This window comes from Candoia aspera, chromosome 4 (genome assembly GCF_035149785.1).
Source record: "Candoia aspera isolate rCanAsp1 chromosome 4, rCanAsp1.hap2, whole genome shotgun sequence".
NCBI lineage: Eukaryota > Metazoa > Chordata > Lepidosauria > Squamata > Boidae > Candoia > Candoia aspera.
Genome location: NC_086156.1, coordinates 23,420,815 through 23,440,514, shown reverse-complemented (window position 1 = coordinate 23,440,514; position 19,700 = coordinate 23,420,815). Strand labels below are relative to the sequence as shown.

Here is a 19,700-nt window from a genome sequence, read left to right as displayed (position 1 = left end):
CTTCATTTTAATAAAGAGAGATCATGTATAGCTGTTGTCCTAGTAGCTAGTGTTGTAAATACCTTTGACCAAGAGTCATGTACTGATCAAAAGTACATTTGTGGAAATGTTCTCAAAGGTCTTTTTGTTCAGCAGGTTAAATAGCTGAGAGAACTGTTTTCATTGCATCCTGAAGTTAGCACTATAAAACAGTCTGCTACTACATCTATTACTACTATTACTACTAATAATAATTAAAAGTATTCCTCATTTAGCGGCTGCCTCATTTAGCATTCGTAGTTATGGGGTGAGGAAAAAGTAATTTTATGACCAATCCTCACATTTACAATCTTTGCAGGTCTGTAAAGCAAAGGAAAGCTGAAGTAAGTTCATAAGCACAGTTGTGGTTTCACTTAGCAACTGCTTTGCTTAATGACCGAGTTTCTGGTCCCAATTGTGCTCCCTAAATGGGGACTTCCTTTACTTTTCTCCAAATTAGTTGCATCTTGCAAGCTCATGTTGAATAACATAAATATGTAGACAGAAGTTTGGGCTGAGTGTTGTAACTGGGCGATACATTAGTGGGGAAATGCGTAATTTTAATTTGTTGCCTTCAGCTATGAAATAAAAGTTCTAATTAGAGTTGGGCATACAATCAGAATCCCAATTCTAGTGATACTTTATTGATCCATAACTCACTTCCCTTGAAAAGATGGAAATGCTAAGGGGCTTTGATTATGTGAATTTAGCAATGTCGGAGGCAATGGTAATATTTTCAGTTAGTAGTATGGTTCCATGTAATTTTGTTCTTCCATGACAACACTTCCAGGAAGAATTTTTACCTGGGAATATAATTTATTGCTGTTTTTCTAACAGCCTACTTACATGAGTACTCAAAGAAAGAGTTTTGGGATTATGATCGATAGCTCACTGAAAACTTCATTCTGCATGCAGCTTCTGTGAAAATGCCAAATTTGGAGGTGGGGATCAATAGGAAAGGCATCAAAACCAACATTGCCTGCAATCTATCTCCTTTCTGTGCATTTATTAGGCACATGCAAACCTATCGGCATCAAGCAGCAGATCTAGTAGGGCACTTCCCTTACAAGCAAAGTGCCTCATTAAATGACTTGCACAGTATTTGTTCAGCAGGTTTGATAGCTGAGAGAACTATTTTACAACTTTCTGAAGCTGTGTAAATATAACTCCATACAGTTATGAATAATTGTTTGTAAAGAAAGGAAGTTTTAACCATAAATATGCAGAAGCCATACTTGGAATATAAGAGTTCTGATCAACACAGCTAAGAAACAATTCAGTACAGTTAGAAAAGGACAAATGAGTTGGAGCATCATCTCTGAGGAGGATATGATAAAATTTTGAATTATGCAAATGGAGAAAACAGACAGAAAGAAAATGTTCTTCATAATACTGGAATTCAATTCATCCAAAGAAGCTAAACATTGGGAAGTGTAGGATAGATATTTTATTTTTTTAAACAACTTAGGGATTTTAAGGTGGCAAAAAAATAAAAAATATTTCAAAGTATCTCTAAACCCAATTTAAGAAATAAGAACAACTGTTAACAACCAAATGCCCCCTTAATACAGCCTGAAAAAATTATTGGCAGAACATTCTGGAAATTAGTGTAAACTCAGAGATTTCAGTCTGAGATGGGAAAGCATTTTGTCCTGAAGACTGAATTAGCTGTTGGGCCGGAGTAATACGCATGCAGCCATCTTCTCATTCCTGTCTCCATTCCATCAATGTTGCCTCACAGCTTCTCTCCCTATTCCAGTGAGCCTGTTGTCATTACCACTTGGAAATTAGCAATCTTAAACAGGACAACTTGGAGGACCAAAACAAAGCTTCCTCTTCCCTAGCAGCCCTGTTGATTTTCATTGTTCACTTTCCTACCTCTTCCCACTGCATCTGAGTGCTGGTTTTCCATTGCCATTACCAGGAGATCTGAACAGTGCACCACATGGCAAACTCAGCATGCAGAAGGTGGTACAGTACAGAAGAGTTCAGACATGTTGGCTCTCATTTGCAGAGGCATTCCATTATCACCAGAGATCACGATTCTTCAGTCTCCATAGCAATCATAATATTCTGTTTCCTCAGTGCCAACCTCTAGGCCATATTTGGTGTATCCTTAGGTTAAACTATTTAGAACTAGTGTGCTGGTCCTTGTATTGGGGATGCTATAGTCAAATTATTTTCTTCTCTATAAAGTGAACAATTGCTTCCTTAGGCTCTCTTGTGTATAATCTTTCTGAACTTTAGTATTTGTCTTTGGCTAATTCTTCACCACTGCTTGTGTGAATTCATGTTAAGCTAACAATTCCCCCTCCTTTTGGCGTTTTAATTTCATGTTTGAGCTAATACGTCCCATTTTTGGCTCAGAAGCTGCTGGGGAACAAGTAGGAAGCAAAGCTGCAGTAACTCGCTACTTGGAGGCTTCCCTTATGCATTTGGCCAGGAATGTCTACAGGTGGGCCAAAAAAAGTAAAACAGGGTGGCCGTGACTACCCAATCAAAGCCCCAGCCCTTTTTATGTGTATCACACATGCTATACAAAGAGCCGGGGTTTTAATTGCACAGTTGCAATCACCAACTTTTTTTTTTACATCTCCCCCCCGCCCTCACGGACACCCCTGAATCTGGCTGGCAATTATTGAAATTTAATTCTGGATTACGTCTGATACACAATGACTCTTCTATGAAAAGAATCTATGATTCACACATATTAAAATGATACAAATCTGTATAATTGTGGGTAGTGATTAATACTTACCACAAACAGCATAATTGATTTAAAATGTGGCATGCTGAACTTGCAACTTTTAACATTTTTCATTTAAGAACATTTACTAAGATGAGCTGCGTATTATATTTTTATTCTCATACAGTACTGAAAAATCCATTAATTGTTACTTAATTGTTACTTTGGTCCCAAATACGCAGTTTTTCTTCATTTATACATATGGATGTCCTAAGTCAGTCCGGAGTATTTATATAATTCTCAATATATCAATAGTAATAATAATGAGGAGGAGCAGCTGCTGCTGCTGCTGCTGCCAACACTTTTGAAAGTTGGGGAAAACAGCTTCATAGGATCACTGATTAACACACAAAAGAAAGGTAAGCTGGGTTACCTTTTACCTTCTGCTACATTTATCTCTCATGGACATTTGACCTATTAACCTTTACCCTAGGTCTTTAATACCCTCTTTTGATGTAACATTTGCGTCTTCTATAGTTATCTCATTTGATTCATTAATTTTTCTTCAATTTTTTGGCAGGGAGTAAACAAACGCACACTGAAATTCTGTATTTGCTTACTTGCTGAAAATAAGCCTCACCAAATGAAGTACAGTAGGGCTTGCTGACTATATATGCAAAGGAATCTTCTGTTGTAACTAAACTGCTGCAACTGGTCTGGTTAAATGAAAAAGAAATTACAAAAAAATTCACCAAAAAGAAGAGAGAATCTGATGGCACCTTAAAGACCAAGTCTGCAAATTTATATCTCCATACTTAGAAGTCTCATTAAACATAGTGATGAGGTTTTGAACAGCTATGCATTTTATTGTGCAGTAATAGATTTACAATGCAATCCTATACTCAGAAAGTTTATTTTATCCAGTTGTTTGCTACCATGGAAGTGGGTATAGGTTGCAGAGTTCATATCGTTCATAGATTTTGTGAACTAGTGTTCGTTACTCTCGTTTGATAAATATATATTTTCCCTAATTGAATATAGGAAAAAAAATCTTGTGTGGCAAATGGCAATGAAATTCAGAAAGGATGATATACAACATTTGGAAGATATTTTTCTTGATATTCATGTAATATGTGTGGCTGTCTGTAACAACTCATGCATCTAAAAAACTTTATACTCAAATTCACAAGGATTCATGTAGGGCTACGCAAGAGTTAGAATTTTCTGTATTTATTAGCTGCCATTTCATGGTCATCTGGATTTTTGTAGCCCTGATTTGGTCACCATAAATTTGCTTCACAAGGCCTCTTCTAAAACCATCAGTTTTACTAATGCAATAGAACCAACTGTTGCAGCTAGTTTTGACCCACCCACATTTTTATTTTCAAAGTTAAGCCTGAAATGCTACACACACTTCTTAGGGAATAAATATCACTGAAATCAATAGAATGGACTTCAGGGTGAACATGTACAGAACATTTTGAAGATACAAATTGAATTCTATCATAAAGCAATGGAAACCAATCTCCCAATAACGGTACAACCCTGAATCAAATTGCCAACTGATTGAAGAAATATCACTTGGCTACTCAAACTAATTTTAATTCATTGGAGAAAATCTATCTAAGTGGTCACTAGGAGTCAAAAATGACTTGATGGCACATAATCAGTCAATCAATCAATCAATCAATCAATCAATCAATCAATCAATCATATGGGAACCTCCAGAAAGCCATACCAGTCTTGCCCAACAGAATGTAAAAGGAGGGTTGGCCTTTTTTTCCTACATGACTTTGAAATTTTGAAAGCCTGGTGTAATTTCTGTTATTCTGCGGCTGTGTCAAAAGCATGGAAGAACTATGATTTGTAACCTTTTTACATGCATTCTCTTTTAAATAAGAGAATGCTGATTAGCATTTTTCTAGCACTATCAGAGAAGTAATGGCTGCCAGGGTTTCTTTCATAACAGAAAAGACAGTATCTTTCTGTCTTGAAGTGGGAAATCTGAAACATCTTGTGGATATCTCATGGGACATCATACCAAGGACCAGAAAACGAAGACATAAAAAGGCTTTAAATAAAATCTATGAAATTGCAGTCTCTATATTTTTATTAGTTCTGTTCCTCACTAGTATAGTAAAGCATGAGAATGTACTAAATCCTTCACCACTTTTCAACAATAAAAGGTCAAACTTTGTTCAGGATCAAGTGTCGCAATGCCTGAGTGAGCCACAAAAATATCTGAATGAGTACCAAAACAGGTTCAGACTGTACTGGCTGCTTTAAAGAAGCATTGACTATATGAGAGAGAGGAGAGAGAGAGAGAGAGAGATTGGTGTAGTAGTTAAGGCACTGGACTGGAGACCATGAGTTCAAGTCCTGCTTTAGGCACAAAGCCAGCTGGGTGGCCTTGGGCCAGTCACTCTCTCAGCCCTAGGAAAGAGGCAATGGCAAACCACTTGCAAAAAACCTTGCCAAGGAAACTGCAGAGAAAACTGACTCGCAGGCACTATGTGTATGTATGTGTGTACACACACAAACACACACTGCTTTGTCCAGGGGAAACGAGTGTAACTGCAAATACATACCTAAAAAAACAGCAGCACCAGCAGCAAAACTCAGCAGAACATTCTACTCCTTCCTATCTCATCTCCTTAGCTTCCAACAGTCTTAGGCACAGTCATTGGAAAGAAGGGAGTGAAGCTTTCCTTTTCCCAGGAACTTCATTTCCCATCTCAGAAAAGCAACAATTTTGAGGAAATTCTCCAGGAGCAGAAGCAGCTATATTTTTGTCCAGCAGTGCCACTGCAGATCATAGGTTTTGTGTTGTTGTTAGCAGTAGGAAATGATCCATCTATTACATATTGATTGATTATGCCAACCAGGAAAGTTGTGTGTACATGTTGTAGTTAGCAAGAGTTGATAATGTATTGTCAAAGTAGAGCTCACTACATCCACACCTAGTAGTATAAATGGAGATCTCATTAGACACCAAATATATCCAGGTAAACTTGCATCACTTATGCAGTGGGAACAAGCACCTATTCTGTGCATGGGTCTTTCAGTGAAGAAATCATGACCACACAGTTGTTTCTGCCTACGGATCCCCTCTATTGGATTTGTATTGTGTATGATAACTTGTTTCATGGTTAATTTAACTCCACTGCTGTTTTATTGGTACCAGTGTCATGAAAAATTATGGTACCTTATACATTATTTTTATTCAGTAGGTCCTGTGTTAGATTCACATTATGAGATTTTCAGGGAGGAAATTGTTTCCTACTGTTTATTCCCCTCTGGGAATAAACAGTAGGAAACAATTCCAGCACCATATCTTTTCTTCAAAGACTGCTGTAGAATAACCACTTAACTTCTATTTAATATAAAACCACTGGAATATGAAGGTTGAAAAATGCAGGAAAGTTTTATTATATTTCATACACAGTTAACAAAAAGTATACTGATAACTATTTTTATATAAATTTATGTTTACATTGCTCAATTCACAATATACAGTAATTTTAAAAAACACAGAACTTAGTTACAAGCTCAATGGGAAGAAAATGAGAATATTTTCCAGATTTCAAGTTAATAGTTCCTATTCATTAGACCCCACCTTTCCATATCCCCCCCCCCAAAAACAAATAAAAATTGGGAAATGCCAGATCAATTCATCAAACTTCTTTCAGCCATAATTTAACTATATTATTAGGACCGAAATTATATTTTATGCAGTTATTCAGCTCTTGTAATAGCAAATGAACTTAACTAGTAGGTGTTCACAACTGACAAAGAGGGACTCTTAAAATTCATGAACCTCTTTTTCAAGCACCAAATTATTCCAGAATCTCCAGGTATAGAATAACATGTTAGAAGACCAGATGCTGGTGAGTAAGGTCATCCCTTTTTTAGCTCTGCTTGTACCTGCATTAGGCACCTGTTGTCCGACAGCTGAATCTATGTGCTTGATTCCCTAGTCCAATGTAATGACCTCTCCTACAAAGGTTTTGTTTTTTAAAATTATTTTATATAAAGTGGCTGCATTAATTGATCTGAACATGCACTTAGATGAACATACACATTTTTGATTTATTTAATGGGATTCTTATGTGTAACAACAAGAGAAAAACAGAGGGAGGGAGGGAGTTGATCTTTGTGGGCAAAAGAATGTACTGTATCTACTCTACTGAGCTTCAGTCACTGTAACATCCAGGCAAGGATGGTCCATTGTTCACATTTTACTTCTTATGCCCATATTTATTGTCCTGCATATTTTAGATTGCAATACAATCCATATTACAAGTATATAAATATTATAGGTCCACAGTATCCCTGAAGAAGATTCTGACTAAATAAGAAATAGAAATTTGGGGGATTTTTATGGATTCATGTATATGGGATCATGGAGGCACAATCTCAGGATTTTCTCAGTAAAAATGAAATATAAAAATGTTTCTCCCTAAGTAGGTAGACTTTTCCATTGTGCAGTTTGACCGCAGATACGTATATTCAGAAGTAAACCTTAACAAGTCTAATGGGGCTTACTCCACGTACCTATAGACAGAACTGCAACCACATGTATCAACTATTTTGTTTAGGACTTGGAAAAGGTCAGTGCATCTACAGTTTGGAAGCGATCTGTGTCTTACTTGTCGCAGCATCACAACCAGATCTGATCTTCTGTAATCTCTTCCTAAAGCACGGGAACAGCAGGATAATTTTACAAGTCAGAACTATAATTGGAAGAATAACTGCTATTATAAATGTGGGTGGAGTATACCATAAATACTGGCGTACGTCGATCCATTTATCCCATGCAAATACTAGTGCATGAATAGTACAAAGCAGCAAAGCTAAATATCCCATCTTGCTCTAGGAAAAAAAAAAGAAGAAATATTTTAAATAGAAATAATTAAGTATAATTTACACTACCTGCTAGGTACATATATTTAGGGATGTCAGTTGACGAGGGTAAAAAGAACAGCTTAGTCTATTCACGGGCATTAACAGCAACTTGATATGTACAAACCAGCGGGCATGGAAATAAATGTTCATTTGCTTCTGACTGCAGGAATCAAACTGCTGTTAAAACCAAAGCTAAAAGAGTCGATTCAAAGGTTGATAACCTTAACTCTACTAAAATTATACAAAACACTGGTGAATGCTTTTTGTTGTTCTTAATACACATAGGTCTCAAAAACATTAGTTCCAAAACATTAGTCAACAAAATAATAATATGTAGTAACAAATTCAGGATCTTCATCTCTGGACTTCTTAGACATACTGTTCATGTAAAATATGTGAAATTCTGCAACAGAATTCCAGTAGATTAATATTGTATTTTCTGAATTAAATGGATACAGAACTATAATACTTCCATTCTAAAGTATAAGGGAAGACAAGAACTTTCAGCCAAAGAGCCTACTTTCCTTGTAACTGATGTTCCATGAATTATATGTCAATGGGCAGAGTCAAAATCAAGGGAGTAGGAAAAATGTAACTAAGTTTACAGCTATCTCTCTTTCATGCATCCCATCATTATTTCAGCATTTCACCTGGGAATAGCAGAGATGGAACATTAGGCTTGTAACACCCAAGTTCATGTCCTGCCACTAAAGGATCCTTTGTAATGATCCATCCGTCCATCCATATACCTGAATATAATGAAACTCCCTCCAAGTTAGTGAGTAGCTGACAGATGGAATTGATGTTACTGCCAACAGAGCCAGTAAAGCAAGTGCCAGAATTCCTAGAGATACATAAATCTCCATTCTCCAGACATCATGTTCAATCCAGGCATTTTCCTTTTTCTGCTGTACCTGTGGAAATAATATTACACTTGAAAAAATTATCAGAAGGGCACCTTGACAGCCTACATGTACTGTACTTAACATTCAAGTCTAGTTGTACACATTTTGTACTCTAACTTGCAAAGGGGGACTACATGGATAACCTCCCTAGGAATCAGATTATATGGAATGACAGCCTATTGTCTTTGCTGTGATTAAAAGATAGGTTGTGGTTACATCTCAGACAACACTGGAGTTTCCCCATGTGAAAGTGTACATGCGGCAGGAATTGCAGTGGGAATTGCACTGGGAAAAGCCAGTTTGGTCTAGTGGTTAAGGCTCCAGGCTAGAAACCAGGAGAGTGAGAATTCTAGTCCCACCTTGGATATGAAAGCTGGTTGGATGACTTTGGGCCAGTCGCTCTCTCTCAGCCCAACTCACCTCACAGGGTTGTTGTTGTGGGGAAAATAGGAGGAGGAAGGAGCATTAGGTATGCTCCTTGCCTTGAGTTATTTATAAAAATAAGAAGGCAGGATAAAAAAAAATCTAAAAATCTAATAGGGAAGGGGGGAAGAATCAATGTGTATGTATAAACAAGCCCACATAAAGTTTACTTCTGTATCATTTAACAATCAAGTTGAACAAAACAAGTCTCAGCTGCTGCTTTGCTGTCATTTTCTCAGCTTTGTGTGCCCAATTAGGGCACGGTCACATTTAAACCCTGGCATTGTTTATACCAATGACAAACAGAAATTGCATCAGCCTAAACCAAAGCAAAGTCAATTAGACTGAATATTTACATACTTCAGCGAAGTTTTAACTCCCTAAGAAGATTAGTTCCAATTCCTTTTTAACTTGATTTTCCCAGCATGACTCCCTTTATTTGCTGACAAACAGAATTCCTTCTCAAGCTAAATACAACCTTTGGCATATTGTGACAGGTAATGCACTAAGGAACAATATTTTAAGTGACTAATCAACGGAGGTTGTCTTGACAACCACTGTTACCCTGCTAGGACAGTCAATGAATCCAGATGGTTTGCGAAAAGCCCTATATAATATATGTGCACAGAGAACAAATTGCCACAAAGTTAGTATTAAAGATGAGTGATGGGATGCAAATTACAGTTTTTTTCCTGGACATCTACACTTGACAAAACTTTCTGGATTGTATACTTTAGACAAAGCCATTTAAAATTTCTATCAACGTTTTGTGGCAATGATTTTCAGAAATTATGCAGTGTGCAAAAAATCTCAACTACTTTGTTCTTGACAAGTTCTACTATGCTGTTTTCACCAGGTAAGAGGCCCAGCTTCCAATCTCTGAGTTGTTAAGATAGGAATCCTGTATCTAGATATCTAAGAGTAATCTAATGAAATTAATGGGACTTACTGTGAAGAAACATGTACAGGATTTGCACCATTTCTTTTCTACACCGTCTCCATGTCTTCAACATTACCCACTGCAGACTGGATGACCAGAAATGCACAATGTGTTTGTGTGTGTGTGTGTGTGTATACAGTAGGTAATGGTATTGTAATAAAACATACCTGCTGATATGCCCAGTTCAGCAGTTTGTATCTGTATGATCTCCTCAGTGGATAGCACAAACTGTAACAGGCATGCATTGAAGCAAAAAAGAAGCTAAGAAGCCCAAACTGTTTTCTTGATAACATCCATCTGTCTAACCATTGTGGAAAACGTCTATACTTAGTTCCATGATAGAATTGGAAACCTGCAGCTAATATTCCAGGTAAATAAACCAGGGCCAGAAGAGTAATCGATACCACCGGTAAGACTTTGTTTATGACCAAGATGGGAATTTTATAAAATACATTTTCCTGAGCAGTGACAAAAGGATGGATGATGTCCCTTAGGAAAGTATAAATAAATGTGAATGAAGAGAGTATTAATGCTGTTTTCACTGGTAAATGCCATTTAGGAAAAATATCGTAGTTGCAGTACTTATTGGGAGGAGAGTCAAACTCATCTACGTGGATTCTTTGAGGCATATGGGAGAATACAATTTCTTCAGGAATGTCGGTAGCCTGTAAGTCTGTAATCTGAAAAAGGAGAACACACCACACATGAGCCTGTAGAGTGCTTTAGAAGTATTACCAGTAATAGTAGATCCCTGCATTGTTATTCTTTGTAGTCCCAACTTAGATTCATCCCATCTGAAATTTCTCTAAGCATCAGATTTTAAGTTACAGGAATTTGGCTGAAGGAACATGAGATTGTATTTCAATAGCCTAGTCATCTGTAGTTTTAGGCACTAAAATTATTTTCAGGAAGCTGGTACTTCTATATAACGTTTTATCACAATATTTTGTAAAATTTCAAACTAGTGGGATAACATTTTAGCCAATGAAGAGATTGGAAGATCTTAAGATTGCATTGTTTTGTAATCTTTGAAGTTGGTTTAGCAATATAAAACTCTAAGATTATTCTGAGATTTTTATGGGAATGCAGCTAATTTTTTTTCCTGTGACTTACAAAATCATTTAACAATGGGACCCTATAGTGGAAAGTATTTTATACTATTTGAAACTAATACTCTTCAGCCACTAACATTTTGTATTTAGTTTTTGTTTACCTAGCAGTATAGCTAAAGTTATCTTATGGTAGAAGAACTATGTTTTTCTTAAAGATGGAGACAGATGTGAATGTAGCTGAATTTTATATTTCATATTCTCAAAAATGCAGAACAAATACTTACATCTTTATTCCAACACATGTAACCTAAACATTATAGTGCCACTTGGAGACTAATTGAAATGTCATCTCTTCCCACAGGCCATCTAAATTCTGACAATTTTAATCTTAATTAGGGAATCTTTATATTAACAGTTGTTTTGAAATTCTGTATAAACTTCTTTTAAGTTGAAGTGGGTAGGTCAATGTTTTTACACCCTTACAACTTAATAAATCTTTATCCAAGGATACATTTTTATGCTAGCTGAATATTAATTCAGCTCGTTGATATTAATGCATAGCTTTGCATTAAGGTCCAAAGCACATTTCCTACGTTATCATGGAAATACAAATAAAGAGCCCAGTGGGTTAAAAAAACCCACAACCTTTTGAACAGGGTACATCAGTGCACCAGACACTTTATGTGAGGGATTGGGACATTATGTCCCATGAAATAACTTTTACTCATGTATTTATTAAATGTAGAGCCCCCCACACCAACCCCAGCACATCTCTGAGCAGCTTGCACATTTTAAATAATAGAGAACCATTAAAAAGGGAAAAAAGACCATGTACGTCCAGACAGACCACAGTACAAATACCATTAACCACTGCCCCTAACTAATAGGGGCTCCAGACCACCCTACCCCAAGGCCTGGGAGAACAGCCAAATATTTAAAGACTTCTGGAACACCAACAGAACAGGGTGACAGCCAAACAGATCTCTGGAGGGATACTATTCAACAGAGAAAGCATGCCTCCTAGGTCCTGCTAGGTGGCACTGTTTAAATAAAGGGGCCTGAAGCAAACCAACACTGCCTCATTTTACTGGATGGACAGAAACCAAGGAAGAAATAACCTGGTCCTATACCACGAACGGCTTTATAGGTGATAACCAGCAACTTGAACTGCACCCAGAAGCCCACTGGCAACCAATGCAGCTTGTAGCGCAGTGGTGTCACACGGGTATACTGAAGGATGCCCACTGTCCATACCACTACATTTTGCACCAGATATAGCTTCTGAGTGGTCTTCAAGGGCAGCCCCATATAGTGTGCATTGCAATAGTCCAACCATGTGGTGACTAGGGCATGAGTGACCATCTGGAGGGCCTATGATTCCAGGAATGGGTGCAACTTGCACACTAGATGAACTGTACAAAGGTTGTCCTGGACAAAAAAACTCAAGTTGTGCACCAGTCTAAAATGGAGAAGTACAACCCCATCCAAGACTAAAGATAGAAAGTCACTAGATGGGGAAGGGGGCAAAATCCAAAGCCAAACAGTCTTGGCAGGACTGAACCTGAATCTGTTGCTCCTCATCTGGATCCACAGCTTTCAGACACTGGGACAAGGCATTGACAGCACCACTTGGCCCACCCAGGGTCAAGATGTGTAGCTGGGTATCAGCCACATATTGATGATTCTGGGCTCCAAACCAATGGATGACCTCCCCAGCTGTTTCATGTAGATGTTAAGCAGGAGGGAGGACAGCATTGAGCCCTGAGGTACCCTACAGATGAGAAATATACATTTCATGCTTGTCAGATCCAGCAACCAGAGCCAGATGCAAAAAATAAACATTCACAATTAAGGAATAGGTTTCTTCTGAGCACATCCTGATTCCATGTCTAGGAATGTGTTTTTGGTATGAGTAATGAACTGACTTCATAGCCCTTTTAAGGTCTCTTCCTGGTTATGGTTATTTCAGAAGCTTGATGGAGATATCTCTGCTTCTACTGTCAGACCATTTGGAGTCAAAAACTCTTGCTCATTTACCATTATTCACTCAGAATTGATCAACAAATGCTGTATCTACTGCCCACCACCCAGAAAAAATTGGGGGTGGGACACCAAATTACCATCCACAAACAATTTAGAATGTGTAACTTAAAAATATATGAAAATTACATTGCTGAAACCCTCCTGTGTCATTTCACAGTCCATTTTCTGATTTTCATCCTGATCCATATTTTTTGACCACTGCGTATTGTTCTGTCTATGGCTACTGGATGGCTGAAAGACAATTTCAGGAGTCTTTTGTTACTTCTTTGCATTTCAAAAAAACACATATGTGGTATTAGTGAAACCTATAAATAATCAAATACACAACTTCTTTTGAGAGTTCTTGTTTCATGGATAAGATTTTTACAAAAGGAGATTATTAGATGCCATAGATTATTCGTATTATAAAACCCAAAGATGTCTAATGTCACAAACCTCTATTCAACAGGATATGTTTTGTAAAAGAAACCCAGATTGCTTGAGCCAACAACAACTTCAGGGCAGCATCCAGACTTTTTACAGAAGTATCAACATGTGGCCTTCCTGATATCTCTGCTGACACTGCATAGCAAAAACACGTACTGAAAATGGTTACAACTCTGTCTATTGTGAAAACAGGCCTCAACTATTAATGCTGTTCAATTACAGTTCCTTGGTGAGGGCTGTTTCTCATAACCTCCAGGCCCTTGATCTCTAAATACTGTACTGTAAAGATGCTAAAAGAGAATATATTAAAGTTTGCTGCTCCAGCAACTCCTCACAATAGTATTTATTATGGCCTCTGCAACATACTAATTTTTATCTAGACAACTGAAATAACATGGCTATCACCTAGGGGTCTGATTGATAGTTTGTATCAGTTACCCAGACATCCATAGAGAGAAAGCTGCAGTCCTTTTTCAAAGCAAGAAAGGTTTGGAGGAGTGACTTTCACGCTGTTGCCTGAATCAACAGTTCTAAGTTCATCAAAACACACTAAGAAGGAATAAAGCCTCAATGAGCATAAGAGATCCCCTTGCTAAGTATCATTCCCAGAATTGCAATCCTATCCACAGTTATCTGAATGCAACTTTATTTTAGGGCTGTGTGAACCATTCAGAGAGGCATTTTGCATGGGTAGCAACCCTGGCCACCAGCCTGCACATACATGCTCAAACGATGTGGACAGGCTCTCAAAGAAGCCATGCTGAATTCTAAGAACATGCTGGGCCCTGATCCTTGGAGTAGTGGGTTCTAAGGGATACTCCACACAGTGCCCTTCCAAGCTGTTTGCAGAGCCCTATTTTACTGCACTCAGATCCTCTGAGTACTGTAAGCAGTCGTGAAACTGGACAGGTAGCATGCCAACTGCCTGTTGAACAGCAGGAGAATTTGTAGAGGGTGCAGTAAAATGTCATTTTTATTTTTAATTTAGTAAAGCAACACTTGGAAGAGCCAGGTTCTTCCAGGGAGAAAGTGTTCCTAACGACGAAAATGAAGTGTCCCATTCAGAACTGTAAATATTGAAGTTAGTTCTGCAGTATCTCAATGAGAAATGGACACGGCTGTGTAGATGCAAGCAGGGAGACGCTCTTTTCCGTTCTGCTATAGTGCTGAATCTGCCACTTTTTCTTCTTTCCCATCGCCTCCCCTTTTCATGCTGATGCTGCAAAAGGCAGAGTGCCAGGCAGCTACCGAGATCTGCCTTAATGATAAGATGAGCATTGCCTCTATGCCAGTATAGTCTAAAATTAGCAGATTCAAATCTACATATGCTAATAGTCAACTCATTCTCATCTCATTCTCCTTCTGTAACTAAAATTGCCCAGCAGGCTCGAGAGGGTCCTAAGATTTGCCAAACTCTAACCAAACCTTACAAGAAAGAAAAAGAAAAAAAAAAAAGGAAGGGAGCAGAAAACAGCCCCCTTGAGGACTTAGCGAACTGGCTCTCCGAAAGAGGATGAAAAAGAGTTGGGGATGAACAGAATGGTGAGAATGGCACTGAGGAGTGGAGCTCTGAACAGATGCATGCCCCAGAACGAATTGGTTCTAGATCCCATTGGCCAGAAACATTCCCTGTCTTCTTACAGCTTAGAACTGTAGGTTTCCTATCTTCAAAATTCCGACAGAGGCAGCGGCATCTTATCATAGAGCCTTTTGAACTGGCATCCCTCTCTCAAGAGCTCGCGGCCAGCCCCGCGGAGGCAGCTCAGAACGCAAACCAGCCACATCCAGTTCAACTTTGGTCTCCTAAACTCTCGAACGGAAAGCGGCAATTATGACGTTGGGATCTCATGACGTCGGCAAGTCCGTCACGGATTCTTGCTCAATATCGCTTTTGTTCGGGCATTCGGGTTTACATTAGCAAGATAAGGGGGGGGGCGGGGCGGTGTCTTTCACAGCCTCTAACTAATTCCCGAGCACCCACCTCAGGCTCGGCAGATACTTGGTGAGCGACGTGTTTTGCCTGTCCGGAGTTGTGGATGGGCTGCTCTCTCATCCGACTGCCGACCCGACAGATGTGGCTCTGTTTTGAACATTCAGCGGCTGAGAGCTCTGAACTTACGACTTTTCTCTGTCTTCTGGACTGGGGCGGAACGATTCTACAGGCGCACCGCTTCAGCCAGCCCGGCGTCTCTCCTCGGCTCCGCAGGTTTGCCGCGCAGCATGCGGCCGCCCCGCCCCTTCCAGCTCCCCGCCCCTTCCAGCTCCGCCTTCGGCATCCTTCTTGTCGGCCCCGCCTTTTCTTCTGCCTGCAGGACTTTGCTGATTGATGCGTGAAATACCTCGTTAATCAAATGAAAAGAAACAGCCCGTCCAAGTGAGCCAAACTTTGAAGAACATGCAGACGTAGTCAGCCAAATCAAAAAGCAAGAACGCGTAGCCACAGAATCTTTAATGCTGTTAGGAGCAACTGGGGTACTCTAGGTGGGTCTAGAAAACAAAAATGTATCTAGGGCAGGGTCCCCAAACTCTTCAGTTCATTGACCCACAAATATTTATTATATGAAAATAATTTATGAAAATAGTGAATAGTCCCATTGACCCTTGGGGGTTGATATTGCCCACTTGGTTTCAACCATGCCACTGGCACAGAGGGATGCCACTACACACCAACAAAAGCCCAGCTGAATAATGGCAGAACACAGCTGAGACTCCACACTTGCCCCCAGACCTGGGTTCTCAACTTGCTCATGCATCTTAGTCAGTGCCAGACAAACTCCACATAGGCCAGAGCTGAGATGCAGGCAGGCCCACTGAGTTCATAACAAACAACTGAGGTCCTTCACTGATTGCTTGCACTTCCCTCCTGTATGCAGTAGGTAAAGTGCTTAGTATGACTGCAAGAATGCAAGCAATGAGTGGTCTTGTCCTACCTAAGTAAGTAAGTGCTTATTACTTCACCCACCTTCCCATCCCTAATATAGGTAATTGCTGCTATGCTTTGCCATGTCAATGAGTTTGTATTTGGCAACGGGAAGGGGTCTTTCACCTGGGGAGTGTTGCTAAATAAGGTCAGTCGGTTTACTCATTTTACCTACCTAACACTCCAGTAAAAAGAACTGGAAATAAAGAACAGCTGAAAAAGCAAGTTGCTCCATTATATAATTCATTGCTAAGGCCTAGCAGCACAGCTCCCAAAAGCTGATTGACAGCTAAACCATGCCTATTGCTACCTGTCTGGCCAGTGCAGGAGGAGCTAGTAATGTTATGAAGCCTTGCCAGCATTCCCCTGGTACAAGGACTTGTGGGATACTAGGGGACTAGGAAGAAGAGGACAGAGATTTCCAAATGATAGTTTTTGATACAGTACAGTTAGTATGATTGTGTCCTATAAAAATAATCAGGAAGGGGACTTGACTGGGGTAGTGGCTATTTATGTTAGGGATGTGATAGAAGCAAGGTCATTATTAGATAATGAGGTGTGCAGAGACTGTGAGAAACAAAGCTTTCTTTGCTGATTTCTCCTTGTTACTTAGCCATTAAAAGCAAGTGAGCCCTACTTCAAAAATGTTTGGCAATCTTTCTGTGTCCTCTTATGGTTAATGTGCCCAACCTCTATACAAGATTTATGGAACTGCAACCCTTACATCTCATTGTCCAATTATCAGGTTAGCAGGAAATAATGAGAAGTATAGTTAAGCATGTCTGGAGGGCATCAGGCTGGGATTGCTACTGTACATGTGCCTGACAACTCCTAATTCAGATTAGTTCTTCAATAATCCATTCTAGTTTATTTAGAATATGTATGTGAACCTGGTGACTACTCCATTTGAAATGCCTAGAGATAATTACGTTTATAATTCATTTTGATATATCTATTGCCATGAATTAGCCACCATACTAATTTACTTTTCTTTTATATTTCTAGAACAGATGTTGCCCCAGTAATAACTGTAATTTCATTTATGAATATTTATGTTTGTGATGGATCAGATTTTCAAATTTAATATTTAAAAAGTTAAATTGCATTATGCTTCTTTGCCAAGTGAACAGAAGCAATAAAATAAAGTTGACAGATACCTTCAAGGGTGGAGTACAATCTAATTCCTGTAATACATATAGATTGATGCTCAGTGCAATAGACATGGCAATCTCTTCTATATTACCAACTGCTATACATCCGTTATACAATAGTGCAGTATGGTCACAATGTTATGTTCAACCTACAGTAGGGGTAACAACAAAATAACATGGAAGCAAAACTTAATACAAGAACACTGCGGACATTCCCAGACCAATATAGACAATCCAGGAAGGATCTGAATGGGGTAAAACCAACTCCAATTTAATCCTACCAAGACTGAGTGGCTATGGATATTAGGCCTCCCCAGATCAAGGATTTTCCATTTTTAATTTTGGATGGGGCTACACTTCCCCATTCAAGACTGGTGTGCAATTTCCTGGATCAGGAGGCCCTTCAGAAGGTCATTCCTGAGTCATACCATAGCCTGACTACTGCAATATTTTCTACATGGGGCTGCCCTTGAAGATCTCTCAGAAGCTTCAACTGGTAGCTAGTACACCTAGTATAGCAGGAAAGTAGAAGTGTAAGCAGTGAAAAAAAATTATTCAGAGAAAATTCAGTGACAAAACAGTTCAGCTCCCTAGAATCAGTAACAGAAGTAGGATAAGATTTCTACTATATCAGCTGGAGCTTCTGAACATGGATCCACTCTTCATGCAGTCATGAAACTCATAGATGACACACAACTGTCATTTTATCAGCCTCATCTATTTTGTAGCATTATTTTAAGCATAAAAAGATGGAAAAAAATAATATACCTTGCCCTGATTATCTTGGAGGAAAAACAGGATATAAATGTAATATAAACTGAAGCTCAATCCAGATAGAGGCACTATAAGTGATAATTCAATTATTTATTATAGAAAGGGTTGTGTAACTTCTTAATGAGCAGATTGAGGTTTTGGGGTACTAATATATTTAACATTTCTACCATAGTCGTCTTAGATTCCTCTTCTAAAGTGGATTAAGAGCAAGGGGCTGGTGAACCTGATTCTGAGGAGCCAAGGCCCAGCTCAGAGATTTAAATAGAAATTATGCTTTCGACTCAACGGTCTTGAACTCTGGCTATTATGCCATGTCCAAATTGTCAAGAGCATCACTACCATATTGAGAGCAAGAGTGTTGAGTGGACTTGCCAGATTGCTTGGAACACCTTGGAAAGTAACAGTTCACTTGGGACTAGGTTATTATGCCCGAGAAATTCTGTTTCTACAACCTGCTGTGATTAACACCAGCTGAGAGCAGTCTATTGCTGGTTCAATGTCCTTACAACTTGAGTCTGAATCTTTTGTGTCAGGTACCCATGCTTGCCTTGATTACCTAGATCACCTGATTGCTGCTAGAACCTTGAAAATATTTATCAACTCACTGAATTTGCTATTAATCAGAAACTTTGTGGGTTGAATTCTATACTGGACCTTGACTATACTTATGTTACTGACTTTTGTAATTACTTCTTGTTGGGTTTGGGCCCAGATTCTTGATTATATCTCTAGTCTTCCTTATGCAGCCTTGAACAGCACACATTCATATTGACATTCAAGTAAGATTAAAAATGTTCTAAAAACTTGCTGTTTCATTAGCCAGTGTATTATATACATATGTATTTGTTGTGCTGCTTTAATTCAATTTATATGGATTTTGCATTTTATTTCATTCTGTTGCTTAGCACTCTTAGAATTATTTATGACAGGGTGACGAAAAAAATAAACAAGTACATGTGAAAGATGGTTCAGAGAGTTCCTGCTCAAAATATCAATTTAGTTGGGCAAATAGTCTGATTTTTCATACTTAGTCACAAGCTATACAGCAAAGTTTTTTGCAAAAGGACCTCTATAAGTTACTTCTTTATCCACTATTGGGCATCTATGTTATAATTAAAATGTACAACTAATTTCAAAATATCATAAAGTAAAATACAGTGAACTTGGCTTCCATATCACTAGCTTTCAAATTGCTTCTGCTATAAATTTCATTGGCCTACCTAATGATAGGAATGAGGTATTTATTATAAATGACAAATAATTATACTGCATATCAACACACTGGTTGATATTTTAAGCACTTGTAACTCTACAGCAAGAAAACAATTATAGTAATTGAAATAGGCGAAATCTAAAACCAATCACTTAATTGGCTGTTGGTTTCTAGGAGCAGGAAAATTACTATATTATTCATTGTTTTGGAAAACATTATTTTGTAAAAATGTTTGTAATTCCTT

General features: G+C 38.5%; 1 protein-coding gene across 1 annotated transcript; it reads right to left on the bottom strand.

Moving 5' to 3' along the window:
• Window positions 1-7,036: 7,036 nt before the first annotated feature.
• Window positions 7,037-15,615, bottom strand: STEAP1 (STEAP family member 1). The gene is made up of 5 exons (XM_063303596.1): window positions 15,380-15,615; window positions 13,099-13,203; window positions 10,045-10,557; window positions 8,359-8,523; window positions 7,037-7,576 (listed from the first exon to the last, which is right to left on the bottom strand). The coding sequence occupies exons 1-5, from the start codon at window positions 15,449-15,451 to the stop codon at window positions 7,325-7,327; spliced, it is 1,107 nt and encodes a 368-aa protein (XP_063159666.1). The 5' UTR covers window positions 15,452-15,615; the 3' UTR covers window positions 7,037-7,324.
• Between the last annotated feature and the right edge of the window lie 4,085 nt (window positions 15,616-19,700).